This window comes from Epinephelus moara, chromosome 7, assembly GCF_006386435.1.
Source record: "Epinephelus moara isolate mb chromosome 7, YSFRI_EMoa_1.0, whole genome shotgun sequence".
NCBI classification, from domain to species: Eukaryota; Metazoa; Chordata; class Actinopteri; order Perciformes; family Serranidae; genus Epinephelus; species Epinephelus moara.
The window spans coordinates 482,226-495,910 of NC_065512.1; the positions used below are offsets into that span (position 1 = coordinate 482,226).

Below are 13,685 nucleotides of genomic sequence, written 5' to 3' on the forward strand. Positions count from 1 at the left end.
TCGTATGCTGTAAAGCCCTGTGAGGCAAATTGTGATTTGTGATATTGGGCTTTATAAATAAAATTGATTGAATTGATTGATCCCCAGACATTTATCCATCCGTCTGAATAAACACTGGTTGAACAGGTACGATACAACACACAGGTGTGTCTGTCAGGTGGAGACATCAGCGTCATTTAAACAGAGAGGAGAGTTACGGGTTCAGCAGCCTCCAGCTGTTTAACATATTTCTGTAGTAACTGCTGTATAATGCTCTTTGTGAAAACAGACGGTCTCCTCTCACACCTGCAGACCTCTGCAAACACACTGAAGCTGTAGTTTACAGTTTGGACCCATCATAAGATGTTTAGAGTCTGAAATGTGCGTACGTGAGGGAAAGTATTTCAGAATAAAGTCACACAATCTGTTGTTGACAATGCAGACTCCACTGCAGCTTTAAAGTGACTCCTTAAAACTCACTTCTACCAGACAGTCTACACTTGATATTACTGTTTTATAATGTTTTATTTCACTTCACTGTCATAACATGTTTAAAGTGTGCTTATTCCAGTATCTCTATTTTCATATACACTTCCATATATGTTGCACTTTAATCTGTTTGTTCTTTTATTGGTATTTTATCTGCTTTATATGAGCTCATGTGTCTGTGTACATGGTTATTTCTTCCACTCAAATTTCACCTGCTTTACATTGATTTATTTCTCTTATCCACATTTTACTTTATCTTTGAAACTGTGTTTTCCTTTTGCACTCACACCTCCATGTGTTCATGTATGAGCTTAGTGCTGTTTCATATCTGTGCTCTCATATTCTACATTTTTGTATTTACAAAGGTTTCTGATTTTTAATTTTTATTCTGAAAATCTTTTAATCTGGAATGTATTTTCTGCTTAAACTTGAAAAGTGCTATATATTATGATTATTATTATTATTATTACCATACACAACACAGGGATTATGAAAGGTATGACATCCAGTAGTCTTCAGAGGACTGCAGCTCTACAAGAGACCAACTTGTGAAACATGCTCATCAAAGTCTCTTAAGGCCCTGACACACCAAGCCGACGGTCGGCCGTCGACCAAAGTCGGGCCGTCGGTGAGCGTCTGTCGCCCTAGTTTTTGCGGTGTGTCCTGCACCGTCGGCACTTAAGCGTCGGCAGCTTTTCAGCCGATTGAGCATGTTGAATCAGCGGCGGAGCTTGTCGGTGAGAGAGATCTCTCTGATTGGCTGTTCAGGTTTTATTTCCTCGCCCCTGTAGCGAGTGAATCTGCCTGTAGTGAAACCGGGGCTAACCGGTGCTTCCTCCTCAGGCTCCACTTCACTCAGCTGCCCCACAGACCCGCTGCTTCTTCCCACTTTAACCTGAATAACAAACCGGAGCTAGCTGGGAGCGGCTAGCGGAGCGTTAGCCGCAGCATGACCGGAGGGAAGCACAGCCAGTTAGCCTCCGCTAGTCTCTGAGCTAGCCCCGGCTCTCCGTTTGGATCCAACCGGAGCACCGAGCCCTGGTTTGTTATTCAGGTTAAAGTGGGAAGAAGCAGCGGGTTTATCGGGCAGCTGAGTGAAGTGGAGCCTGCGGAGGAAACACCGGGACCGTCTGGATGTAATAGTCCGTGGAGGTGCTGCGGTGCTCGGCTGCACAGATAGGAAACCCCTCGGCTGACAGGATGTACCACTCTCTCACTCCGCTCTCTCTCACGCAGGCGCAGAACGTACGTGACACTTGGCCGTCAGATGTAGTCCGTGTAGTGTGTTCAAATGCAACTGACACAGGGCGACGTGAGGCGATGTAGACGACGCAACAGTTGGCTTTCGTATAAATGGTAAATGGTATAAAACAGAAGGTCCCCAGGTCAAGGTTCATGTTCTGTTGATCGACTCATTGATCATTTGTCTCTAACACTGGGTTCATAAACACATCACAGACCTGTCTCTGCTGCTGCTAACATTGTACAGTTCAGTGTGCAGCAGGGTTACAGTGATGCACCAGTTTTAATGTACACTGTGATATAAAGTTAACAGTTATCACACCGTGTACATTTGTTATCTATGATATTGAAAAGGAAATTCAACTGGACGGTGAACCTTTATCTGAGTTATTTTCTAAGAGGAGACTTTTTATACAAACTTCATTAACAGTTTCAGTTATAGAGATAAAAAGTTTGTTCATCCAACAGTAACTCTTCTGTTTCCTGTAAGGATCATTCTGACTGAGAATTATTCTGTGATATTTTCTGAGACAGTGGTTTGTAACCTGAAACTGCTTCATTCAGTGTTTTTACTGGTTTAAATCAGCAGGTCTGTTTGTTTTGGAGATGAGGAGGCCTCTGTGGATAATTTGGTTTCTGATAAAAACGTCCAAATCAATAAACACTGGAGGAAATCTAACCAGGAGAAGATTCAGCTGATTGTAATCTATTACTCTCACTGCTAAGGTCTCCAGTTTAGGGGTTCAAAAACACCAGTGTAGTGTGGATGCTAGGCGTAACCATAGCAGCTGTTCTGTATTTTAAAACGTTGAATCACTGACGATGAATCTCCCCTTTATTCTAGTTCAGGGATGTCAAATATACGGCCCAGGGACCAGAGCCAGCCCACCACAGGGTCCGATCGGGCCCACTGATGACTTTGCACAACTACTAGTGATGCTCTAGTGAAGGCTGAAAGGTGTCAGGTTTTACAGTGGGTAGCTTTTCATGTAAATAGTTTTATAGACGCAGCTCTCGTGGTCATATTTCAAGATATTGAAAACTGTGCAAAACACAGTCGATCAGCAGCTTCAGGACAAAAGAATCAGCACCAGAGTTCTACCTAAAAACAATACTGGTGAAACCCTGCTGCTGAGACACTGCCAACACTTCTGATTTGTCAACAGTCTGTAAGGCAGAGGAAGAGTTAACATATGTTTTGTAAATGAATGAGCGTTTTTAAAATGTACTTCATTAAACTAAAAAAAGGACATAATTTTCTAGGTATTTATTTAAAGGATATTATGCAACGGTTTTTCTGATCCAGCCGGCCTTCACACAAATCAGACTGTATGTGACCCATGAACTAAACATGAGTTTGACACCCCTGTCCTGTTTTACAGGAGCAGACTTTTTACACAAACTTCCATTATGTGGAAAAATGTTTCAAGTTTCAGTTTTAGTAATAAAATTAAGCAATATCACACGACAGGGAGTGATGTTGTACTGTGATATCGTCACGGCTGTGATTCTGTCGTAGGCACAAGGCCGCAGGCACACAGTGCTTATTTAACTGTTGAACAACAGTTCAACAGTTAAATAAGCAAGGCTGATTAAGAAATGTTGAAAAATGAGGACAAAATAGATAATTTAAGCATTTTATTTGTCTTCCGCCAACAAAAATAGTTCCCTCAGGACCGTTGCTATGTAACACAGACATGGTGCGCCAGGCACTTACTCTTTACACACATTTATCTGCACGTTATCTGCACGTTTCCATTAATTGTGCAGCCGGTGAAATAAGTCTCTGGTGACTGCATGGTGGACTGTCGCTTCACAGGCACAGCCGACTCTGCCTTCTGATCTGACAGTATGTTGCTTTTCTCCAAGTCATTGAGCTCCGCTGATGAAACACTGACAAACCTGGATGTGTGCTCAGATGGATTCAGCTTCTCCTCTCCCTCATCTTCCTCTGATGACCATTCATAGTTCAATTCAAAACTTATTTTAGGAAATAAATCCATATTTTTGGCTGTTTGACAGTGGATGAATTAATTAGCCTACAACGCAACTGCTGACCTAACTGACACTAACCGTCAGTTTTGATTTGATTGTTGATTGCAATCAGCTGTGAGGCGGAGTGATACATACACAGTGAAATAACCGTGATGTTGTACTCCAATATCGTCACGGTTTTACTGTCTCTCGACCAATCAGATTGCAGGGCCGGAACTAACTGTTGTATAACATTTGTTAAACCAACATAACATCATTGTGCCTGATGTTAACACTGTGATGCACTCTAATGTTATTATTTAAATACTTTACTACACTGTAAGTTTAATCTTGTATTTTATGTCTGTCTGAGTATATTTTAACTTTTATTTTCTATCCTCTAACTGGTTTTAAATGTCCTTTCACACTGTGTTTCTTTTGCACCTTGTCTCGTATCCTTCGAGTTGCTTTGTTGAAATGTGCCACAGAAACAAACTTACATATTTTCTGAGACAGTGAAAGTCTCCTGTTGCAACCGTGCTGTGCTGAGGTCACTACACCAGAGTCACTGAGAGATGTGGAGGAGATAATGCTCCCAGTTACAGCTGACACACCACCAGTGTGTGTGTGTCCCATGTGATCAGCTCAGGAGAACAGGGGTCAGGAACAACTAAAACCAGACTGTGAGAATTCTCCTTGTTTCAGAGAGGCCAGGTGAGGTGTGAATGGACTGTAGGTCACCTGTGGTGCTGACGTCATAGTCATAAGGTGATGTCATTACAGTGTCAGAGCAAAGTAAACGTGATTCACTGTGGAGTCATTCATCGATCCTTATTGGCCCGAACACTGTGCTGATGTGGCTGTCTTCACTGTGTGTGTGTGTGTGTGTGTGTGTGTGTGTGTGTGTGTGTGTGTGTGTGTGGTAACACTGGGACAGGACTCACGTTACACGGTTTGTTTACTGACCCCAGATCAGTGTCCAGTGTCTCAGTTTCACCTTCGCTCCTCGTAACAGAATAAATAACAAGTTCACACACACACACACACACACACACACACATACGGTGAGGAGAGTGGGACACACACACACATTTACACCGGTCAAAGCCGGAACATTACCGATATATGAGCGGGGTGTGTAAACACACACATATTATGATGTGTTACTAAGACTTATAGAGTGTAATGTGCGTGTGTGTGTGTGTGTGTGTGTGTGTGTCTGAGGCTAACAGGGACGGAGCAGTGTGTCACTGAGGGCCTCCTCTCAACACCCAGCTCACATTTCTTCGACACTTGACCGATAAATAAAACGTCACTTTCTTACCTTGATGGTTAAAAAGCCTCCATAGCTTGGTGAATAATATTCCCATGGCTGACGAGACGGTTTCTTTGATGCCAGCTTGTAAGAATCCGCTGGAACTTAGCTAGCTAGCGTTGATGCTACTCTCTGCTATCAACTTTACCTAGCTAGCTAGCTGGCTAACTACACAGACGAAGAGCTGTCACGGTTTTTAGGAACAACCGCCATACTGTGTGTGAATTAACGTGAACAGCGGCTCTCCCTCGGGACGTGGAGCTCAGTGTGACGCTTAGTGTCTGACCGAAATCAAAAGCAGAACGGTGCCGCTGCGGCTAACTGGTTACCATCAGCTGCTGCTGGAGAGCGCTGCGCTGGTTAGCTGTCAACCCTGCGCATGCGCACTCTCAACACACTCCTGCAGGTACCAGACACAAAATTAAGTATTAATTATAATAGTACAGTTAATAATAATGACAACAATAACAATATAACCAAATAAAAAAAATCTGTAAAAATCAGTGAATAAATATCTGGTATGTAAAAACAAATAAGAGGTTTACTGATCCTACCATAATTTGGGAGAATACCACACATAGTAAGATAGATAGATAGATAGATAGATAGATAGATAGATAGATAGATAGATAGATAGATTATTAACTTTTTAAGTACAGCTGAGTACAAATTATATTGAAAAAATATGTTGAACTGAATTACTATTTATTTTTATTTTTTATGTATTTATTTTAGCAAAAATATAAAAAGTCCAGCTGCTATGATAGTTAATGGCGCACCTTTGAATTTTGGGGAATTTGGGGATTTTTGAATCAGAAAAAAACACAAGCAATTTCAAGACACCTTTAGGCTCTGGAAAAATGTGATATTTCATTTAATAGACCAAACAATTGATAGAATTATGGAGAAAATATTATATTATATTATTTTATATCATATTATATTATATTCATCTTTATTTATAAAGCACTTTTCAAAACAGAGTGCTTTACATGTCAATAATTTAAGATGGAGGAAATAAAAAAACAGTTTAAAAAAAACTCAAATAAAAGTCTGCTTTAAGAACTGACTTTAAAGAGCTCACTGATTGTTCCGGAGCCTCGGGGCCCCGACAGCAAACGCTCTGTCCCCTTTAGTTTTCAGCCTCTGGTACAGACAGACGACCTCTGCTGCTCGAGGAGCTCAAAGTCCATCCTGACATGTACAGTACTAAGAGGTCAGAGATACAGCTGGGACAGAGACCATGAAGAGGCTTAAAGGTAAAATCAGTGAAATCTTAAAATCTGGGAGCCAGAGACTGGAGTGATGTCATCATGTCTCTTGGGTCTGGTTATATTGTATTGTATTGTGTTATAGTGCTCACTTTGTGTATAAGTATCAAACGGATGTGTGTGTTTGAACAAATAAAAACAGCAGTCTCCGTACAACAGCATAAGGGCAGTTTATTTCATTACAATTGTAAAATGACAGTGCACATACATTTCTAATCAATGCATCATTCTCTCACAGGCAGTATTCAAATCTTTTAAATTGTCGCTTCAGAGTTTCAAACAGCAACAATAAAAGCTACTGTATATGGCAGGTAAGAGCAGACGTGTCCTCGTCCATCGTCCGTCTCCAGAATCACTGAAGCACAACGAGACCTCTGATCTATGAGCTGGAAAGAAAAACTGAATCTGAGATCTTATAACAAATAATAAATTACAAGATAAAAGGATATGTGATAGATTCATCCTGTATCAGCTGGCTCATCTGATTAATGCTGCAGGGTGGTGTTTTACGTCTCCATAAAGTAGCGCGTTAAAGTCATCGTGACAAATGCTTTCACACAGTTGGAGTTGGAAATATGGAGAAGTAGTTCAAATGTGTCAGTGTTTATTAATCATGAAGTCAGATGGTCATCAGGTGTCTGCAGGCTTTGAATGCAGAAATCTATTTAACATAATTTAACAAACTGAAAATGAAACTTTAAATAACTGAATGTTTCTGTCCTTCATTATTTCAGCTGTATTTACACATGGAAGCTCTCAGTATAAGTCACTCACTACACTCCAACTCTATCTACTCCAAACGACGTCCTGCCAAACACATGACGGACCACAGCAGCTGATTAATGCATGGAATATGAAAAACATGCTGGCATGAGCAATCTACTGACTCCTACTCCTGGAAGTCTTCCTTCCTCATATCAATAACAACTACATCATAAAACTTCTTCACATTTCTACACGACGCTCAGAATCACTTCCCATCAGATGGGTGATAAACGCTACATCTGTCTCCTTCCTGAGGTGTGGAGCTTTGACACGTCTCAGTATCTGCCTGACCTCCATGTGGTTGATGACCCAAGTGGCATTGACAGATGACACAGAGAGGGCAGAGGGAGCTACTGTCTGGACCCTGAAGAGAAACACCACCACACCATCCATGTCAAAAACAAATGTGTAGAACTCTGGGTTTTTTGGGAGCAGGCTTCCACAGGGTTTGTTACACTCACATCGCAGACAGTGGCAAACAAAGTTGAGGAGAGTTAAAGATGCATCATACTCTTCTTCTTCTTCTACCAGCTCCTGGACACGTGCAAACAGGTTCTGTGCTCTTCATCACCGCTGGTGCTGCATGCCACTGGCTGGAGGCAGGTTCAGTGGTGACCTGTGGTTACCTGTGGTTACCTGTGCTTCCTGCCTGCATGCTACAGTAACAGCTGAGATGGCGGGGAGGGTCCAGAGGAGCCTTCGTCGCACACTATCACCTGCTAGTGTACTTCACCCACAGGCCACAGATCAGGTCCAGCTTCAGCCGTCCCTCTCAAACCAAACGTCTCTGCTCTTGTGCTTCTGTCACACCCGGCGCCTTCACAGCAAAGCAAGAGCAGGATTCTTCATATTTTAGGTTCAGATGCTCGTTTGGCAGGAGCCAAGGCCGAAGGGAAAATGAGGTACTACACATCGACACGAGGTTGTTACAGTCCAAATGAGTGTAGTAGCTCAACTCAACTCAACTCTTTTCATGTCTGTAGTGGTTGGTTGGAGAAAGACGAGCCTACACTGTGTTCCCAGCAGGCCGCAGCTCAGTGCCGGTGCCTGGAGTCATGGCTGTAGCCTCCTGGAGATCCTCTGTTACGGTGAGGCTTGTAAGAATCCTGGTAGGGGTCCTGGAAGTCCTCCTCCACCAGAGGCGAGTGGTCCCGGCTGTGCTGGGAGCCCGAGGACAGGCGGTTGCGATTTTTCCGCGCCCGTTCGTTGTGGTAGTTCTCATCGGCGGGCATCAGGCTGCGGCGTTCAACAGGTGAAAGGTCTGTTGTTGTGTGGTTGCTGTTTCGGTTTCTCTGGGCCTGTTGGAGAGATGAAACACTCAGTCTGTGCAGTGTTTGATTCATTAAACCTCTCACACAGTTCAGCAGCGACGTGAACATGAACTGCTCTGAGGACTCTTTAATTCTCCCTTCAAACAGCTCTGATGACGAGCACAGCACGACCAAACAAACTCATCCTAAAAGACTGGAAATGCACCATGCTTTAGAAAATGTTTGCATGAACTTAGTCCAGTTATTCACACAGAGAAGCTGTGATTGATTTAATCATCTTAAATGTAAAGATTAATAGGAAACATTCCTGGGTCCAGTTTTGCAGCATGAAGACTCAATATGCCTCCATCTTTATGTAGATATGGATCAGGAGAGTTTCTTTATGTGTTTCGATTTTGTTCACACCAAACCCCGACTACACTTAACAGGCACATGTGATCATATGTGCTGCTGTGAGCTCATGTCCTGTAGACACACGATTAAGATGAACTTTGTTAGGTTACTTGTACCTCTCCTGTTGCGTGTGTGTATGTCTGGGTTTTGGTATTGATTTCTGTGTAGTTTAATTTGCCAATAACAACAGTATTTACATAAAACTGCATAATTCATAATGCTGAATTGGCAACGTGTTTGTTAAGTATCTCAAATGTTGAAAAATGAGATCTACTGTAGTTCAATCTTTTAGAAACACCTGTTGATGTTGCATCATATTAACTGACATAAGAAGAAGAAGACCTGACAGTCACACTGACACATCTCTGCCCAGAATCACCTCTCTGGGCTCCAACAGTTGGTGTCAAACAGTTGTAGTTTCCTCATTTCTGCCGTCAGTGAGGAAACTACAAGTCATGCAGTGAATCAGCTTCTTCTGTCAGTTTGACTTCAGTGCACTGTATGGGTTTAGGTATCAAACTCCCAAAGACACTTTAAAACAATCCACTGGTGTTCTGCCGCTCTGTCTCCTCAGTATGAACCCAACACTCACAGTGTGGCTGACACATCTCTGTAGGGTCTGGAGGAGAGCAGCGGCATGACGCACGTGTTTTGTGTTACTGCACCATACTCTGGTCAAACTTCAACCTGGATCCTTTTCTCACATGTTTCTGTGTCTAACTGACAAATATAAAGATTTAAAATGTGTCCAATACTGAGCAAGAGCACTGCAGCCTGCAGCTGTGAAACCTCACGGGCTGATAAGCACCTGCAGTTCACGTCCAGTGTCAGTAAAAGTGTCCGACATCATTACTGAAAGGATCTCTGAAGAGGTCGACCTTTTTGTTTAACCCTTTGAAACCTGGAGTGACGTCACTTTTCTTGTGCTGCTGTCAGACGCCTTTCACAGGTATTTAACCCTTTGAACTCTGAGCTTATTGGTGTGGAAAAAAAGGCAGTGAGCAACTTGGTAAAAAAAAAAGTAATTAATTTATTCATTCATTTTCCATAAGCCCTTATCCTGTTAGGCAGGCATGTCCAAAGTCTTGCCCGGGGGCCAATTGTGGCCCACAGACTAATTTTAATTAGCCCTCGGCTTGACTTTCAAAATATACCATATGTGGCCCTTTACACAATAACGGTTAATCGAGCAGGATCACTTGGCATTTTTACCCTTCACCTCACAATGACAGGACTATCATACAGTAGACAGGCATCAAGTAGTAATAGTTCGTTAAAAGATAAAAATGGTGGCATTTATCTCACTTTAAAAAAACATCAAAAACTTTTGATGCGAGGGAAATTCAATGTTTTCACTCTTGCTTGTCAATTACACACAGGTCTGAAAGACACACACATGCACAAACAGGACCTATACATGCACAAAGTGGAGAGATGTCAGAGTGAGGGGGCTGCCCTTTGGTCAGGCGCCCCGAGCGGTTGGGGGGGTTTGGTGCCTTGCTCGGCAGTGCCCAGGAGGTGAACTGGCACCTCTCCAGCCACCAGTCCACGCTCCATATTTTGGTCCAGACGGGGACTCGAACAGGCAACCCTCCGGTTCCCAACCCAAGTCCCTATGGACTGAGCCCCTCCGGTTCCCAACCCAAGTCCCTATGGACTGAGCTACTATCTGGCCCCTAATCAAAAACGTCTGGACACCCCTGCTGTTAGGGGTCACAGGGGGCGGAGCCTATCCCAGCTGACATTTGGGCGTGAGGTGGGTATGCCCTGGACAGGTCACCAGACTATCACAGGACTGACAGAGTGCAATACATTCCAAGAAATTTCAAAAAATATTTATTTTTATAAAAATTAGGGAAAAAGAAAAACGCCAAGGAAAAACTACATTTAGACTATGATACAGAATTATCATCATTAGTTATTATCATTTTTGAGCAGTTTTTCCAGTTAATGTCCTTTTCTTTTCTTTTCAAAATTTTCTTATTTTGAATTTTCTCTTTATACCAATTTCTTGCTAATTTTTTGTCATTTCTTCTTTGGTTGCTCACCGCCTTCTTTCCATGTTTTTTTTTTTTTTAAAGAAGCCAAACCAATTTGCTGTCATGTTTCAGAGGGTTAAGAGTAAAATACTTTTTGTTTAATCATGAACGGCCCTGATATCCCAGAGTTGCTGATCATCGGTACGGTGGAAAGACGAGCAGAGATGGTTTCTGTGAGTTTTATTTTGCTTCTGTTGAGTTATAATATAATTAAAATAACTGGTTTTTCAAAATAAAAGTCTGGTGATTTCAGAGCTGTTTCTGTTTGAACAAAAATGATTTTACTCTTTAACACAAAGCTCTATCTCTGCAGGGATCCTTTGTATAAAGTTGTCAGACACTATAATAACAGTCTGATCCTGTCAGTGACAAAAACAAGGTTTCAGTATTGCGTCAGACATTTCAGCTACAATACCAGCTGCTATGTAGTCTCGTGAGGCAAATATGCACTGTCAATGTACGTCCACTAAAAATGTATTTTTGTCACTGACAGGTTCAGATTGTTATTATAGTGTCTGACACCATTATGAAAGGATCCCTACAGAGACAGAGCTTTGTGTTAAAGAGGAAGATCCTTTTAGTTTAACCAGACACAGCCCTGACATCACCAGACTCTCTGTGGAGATTGTCTCCATGATGCTGTCAGACAAAAACAAGCTCTTCTGGTGGCTGTACATTGTGAACATGCCCCGAGTGTTTACTCTGCAGCCTGTCTCACCGCTCTCACTCAAAACTGACCAAGTTTCAAAAACTGTTGCTCCCATCAGTCACTTTGACACAAACACATGAGAAACCAGGGCTGAAGTTACTCATCAGGTCTCTGGAACATGCTGAGCTTTAGCAGACACACGTCAGGCAGAAATATTTTGAGGATTTTCTGTGGACAGTTTTAAAACTTTTTTGGATAACTATCAGAAACCGTCACAACTGACTGCATTCAAGAGACTGCAAACATTTTAAAACCTGTCGAGACTGCAGCAGAGTGTTTGTTAATCAAAAGATTTCAGTTATCGTCCTCAGATTCTTAACAATCTAACTCTTCTCAGCTACAACACATTTATCAGAGGCTCAGCAGTCACTCAGTGTGACTGTATATTCTCCTCTTCCTCTGATGAATGTGAAGCTGTATTTAAGCCTGACTGGATTTTAAACATCAGTAACATATAAACACACTAATAAATAATTCAGACTTTAATTAACCAGAGAATACAAGACAACATTTGTTTCCCTGCTGGCAGAGTTCACCTGGATGGTGGCAGGGTACGGGGACAGAGCGGTGGAGCCCAGATTGCGTCCCAGCAGGGGGTTGAGTGGCGTGCTAAGTGAAGTGTGTGTAGCACGCCAGTATGCCTCCAGGTACTCCGCCAGGTGTTCACAGGCGTCCTCCAGCTGGTTCTCATCCAGGATGATATCAAACATCTCCTGAGGTGGGAGAGAGGAGAGGAGAGTGTCGCTGATGGTAAATACCTGCTGCTCTGTTTCAGATTTTAAAGTGTGTGTGAAGTTTACTTACAGAGGGACACTGAGACAGTTTCTCTGCTGCAACAAGCTGCACGTTCAAGTGTTTGCTTTGAGACTTCCCTCTGGATTTGATGAGCCGCTGGAGGACCTGTGGGAAGCACACAGACGGCTCAACAATACAAAGACATATCTCAGATTATGGTTTAAGCACCAGCTACAGAGGCTTCAGGTTACCAAGAGCCTCAGAGCTCTGCTCACTGCCTGCAGCAGAGTTTAAAAGATTTAAAGGCACAATTCACCTTAAAGTCTTTTTCCCCTCTTACCTGTAGTGCTAGTTATCAGTCTGGATTATTTAAGTGTGAGTTGCTGAGTGTTGGAGATAACAGGCGTTTCACTACATGCACTCACAAGAGTTGACTCTGGGCTGACCTCGCCCCCTTTTCACACACACATTGTTAACCCAGGATTAACCTGAGCTCAGGGCTCTATGATTCATGCTGCACTTTCACTAGCCCCGGGATGAATGTCAGTAGGAACGTGTAACTCATATTGACACTCTGAAATTAAAGCCTCTCTTACAATGGTGACTTTGAAGTCCGTTCTCAGGGGATAACCATGAAAACTCGAGGCTAACGCTGCTCCAGAGAAAAGTGAACACTGTCTCAGCCCCAGGCTACCAGCTCCTTTAAGACCAGTTAAAACCAAAGGTTCATGATGGGGTGAGCTGAAACAAACACCTACTGTCACCGCTCCGTTCTGTAGCGCTGTAAAAAGCTGCTGGTTCACAGGAAGTGACCTCATGATGAGTATCATCTCAACAACTCTCTGTACTTCTGATCTGTAACGTTGACAGGAAGTGACCACCATGAGCTCCAGAAGCTGAGTGTCATCTAGTTCTGTTATACTGGAGAGAAGTCAGACATCTCTACGGCCCATATCTCCAACACTCTGCAGCTCACAACAAAACTATCTACACTGATAAACAGCTCTACAGGGAAGAGGAGAACATGTACTTTGTGAAAGCTAATGTGAAAATCAACTCAGTTTTACTGGACGGCTGTCTGCTAGCTAAGAAAGGACGACAGAGGAGACGCCTGCACACCAATGTGACTGGGCGAGAAAGACACAAAAAGTTCCAAAGGCTGAGATAAAATAAAAAAAAATCTATTTATCTGAGGAACCTGTGCACCAATAAAGATAAAGAGTGAGTAAAAACAGGAGCAAACATTTCATCAGGACACACTGTTCCTGACGTGCTGACGTATTGCGGTAAGCGAGTTGTGTCATTTCCGGTGTTTCTGTGACAGCGTCTCTGTACTGCTCTGGTGAATTCTGCTAGCCTGTTTTCTCACTACAGTTGCTTTAACGTCTACTTCAAGTCTTAACCCACACTGGTTCTGTTTAAGCACTTATAGCTCTCCTCCTTTCTACGACTTTCTCGCTAATCTCTTAGCTGTTGTTTGCACGTTACTAGCCTTGGTAGCTA

At 42.7% G+C, this 13,685-nt stretch overlaps 2 protein-coding genes across 11 annotated transcripts in view; both read right to left on the minus strand.

Annotated features, from left to right (window-relative positions):
- Positions 1–5,386, minus strand: part of arl5a (ADP-ribosylation factor-like 5A) — a 17,585-nt gene extending 12,199 nt beyond the window's left edge. Inside the window, exon 1 of the mRNA XM_050049012.1 lies at positions 5,009–5,386. Coding sequence (XP_049904969.1) covers positions 5,009–5,054 — 46 coding nt within the window. The 5' untranslated portion in view covers positions 5,055–5,386. The remainder of the gene's footprint in view (positions 1–5,008) is intronic.
- A 1,040-nt stretch (positions 5,387–6,426) lies between these two features.
- The window catches only part of cacnb4a (calcium channel, voltage-dependent, beta 4a subunit), a 64,916-nt gene continuing 57,657 nt past the window's right edge, over positions 6,427–13,685 (minus strand). For all 10 annotated transcript variants that reach the window (XM_050049462.1, XM_050049460.1, XM_050049461.1 and 7 more), the window contains 3 exons: positions 12,252–12,347; positions 11,984–12,160; positions 6,427–8,333 (listed from right to left, as the gene is read on the minus strand). In XM_050049462.1, the coding sequence (XP_049905419.1) occupies positions 8,070–8,333; positions 11,984–12,160; positions 12,252–12,347 (537 nt within the window). In that variant the 3' untranslated portion in view covers positions 6,427–8,069. The remainder of the gene's footprint in view (positions 8,334–11,983; positions 12,161–12,251; positions 12,348–13,685) is intronic.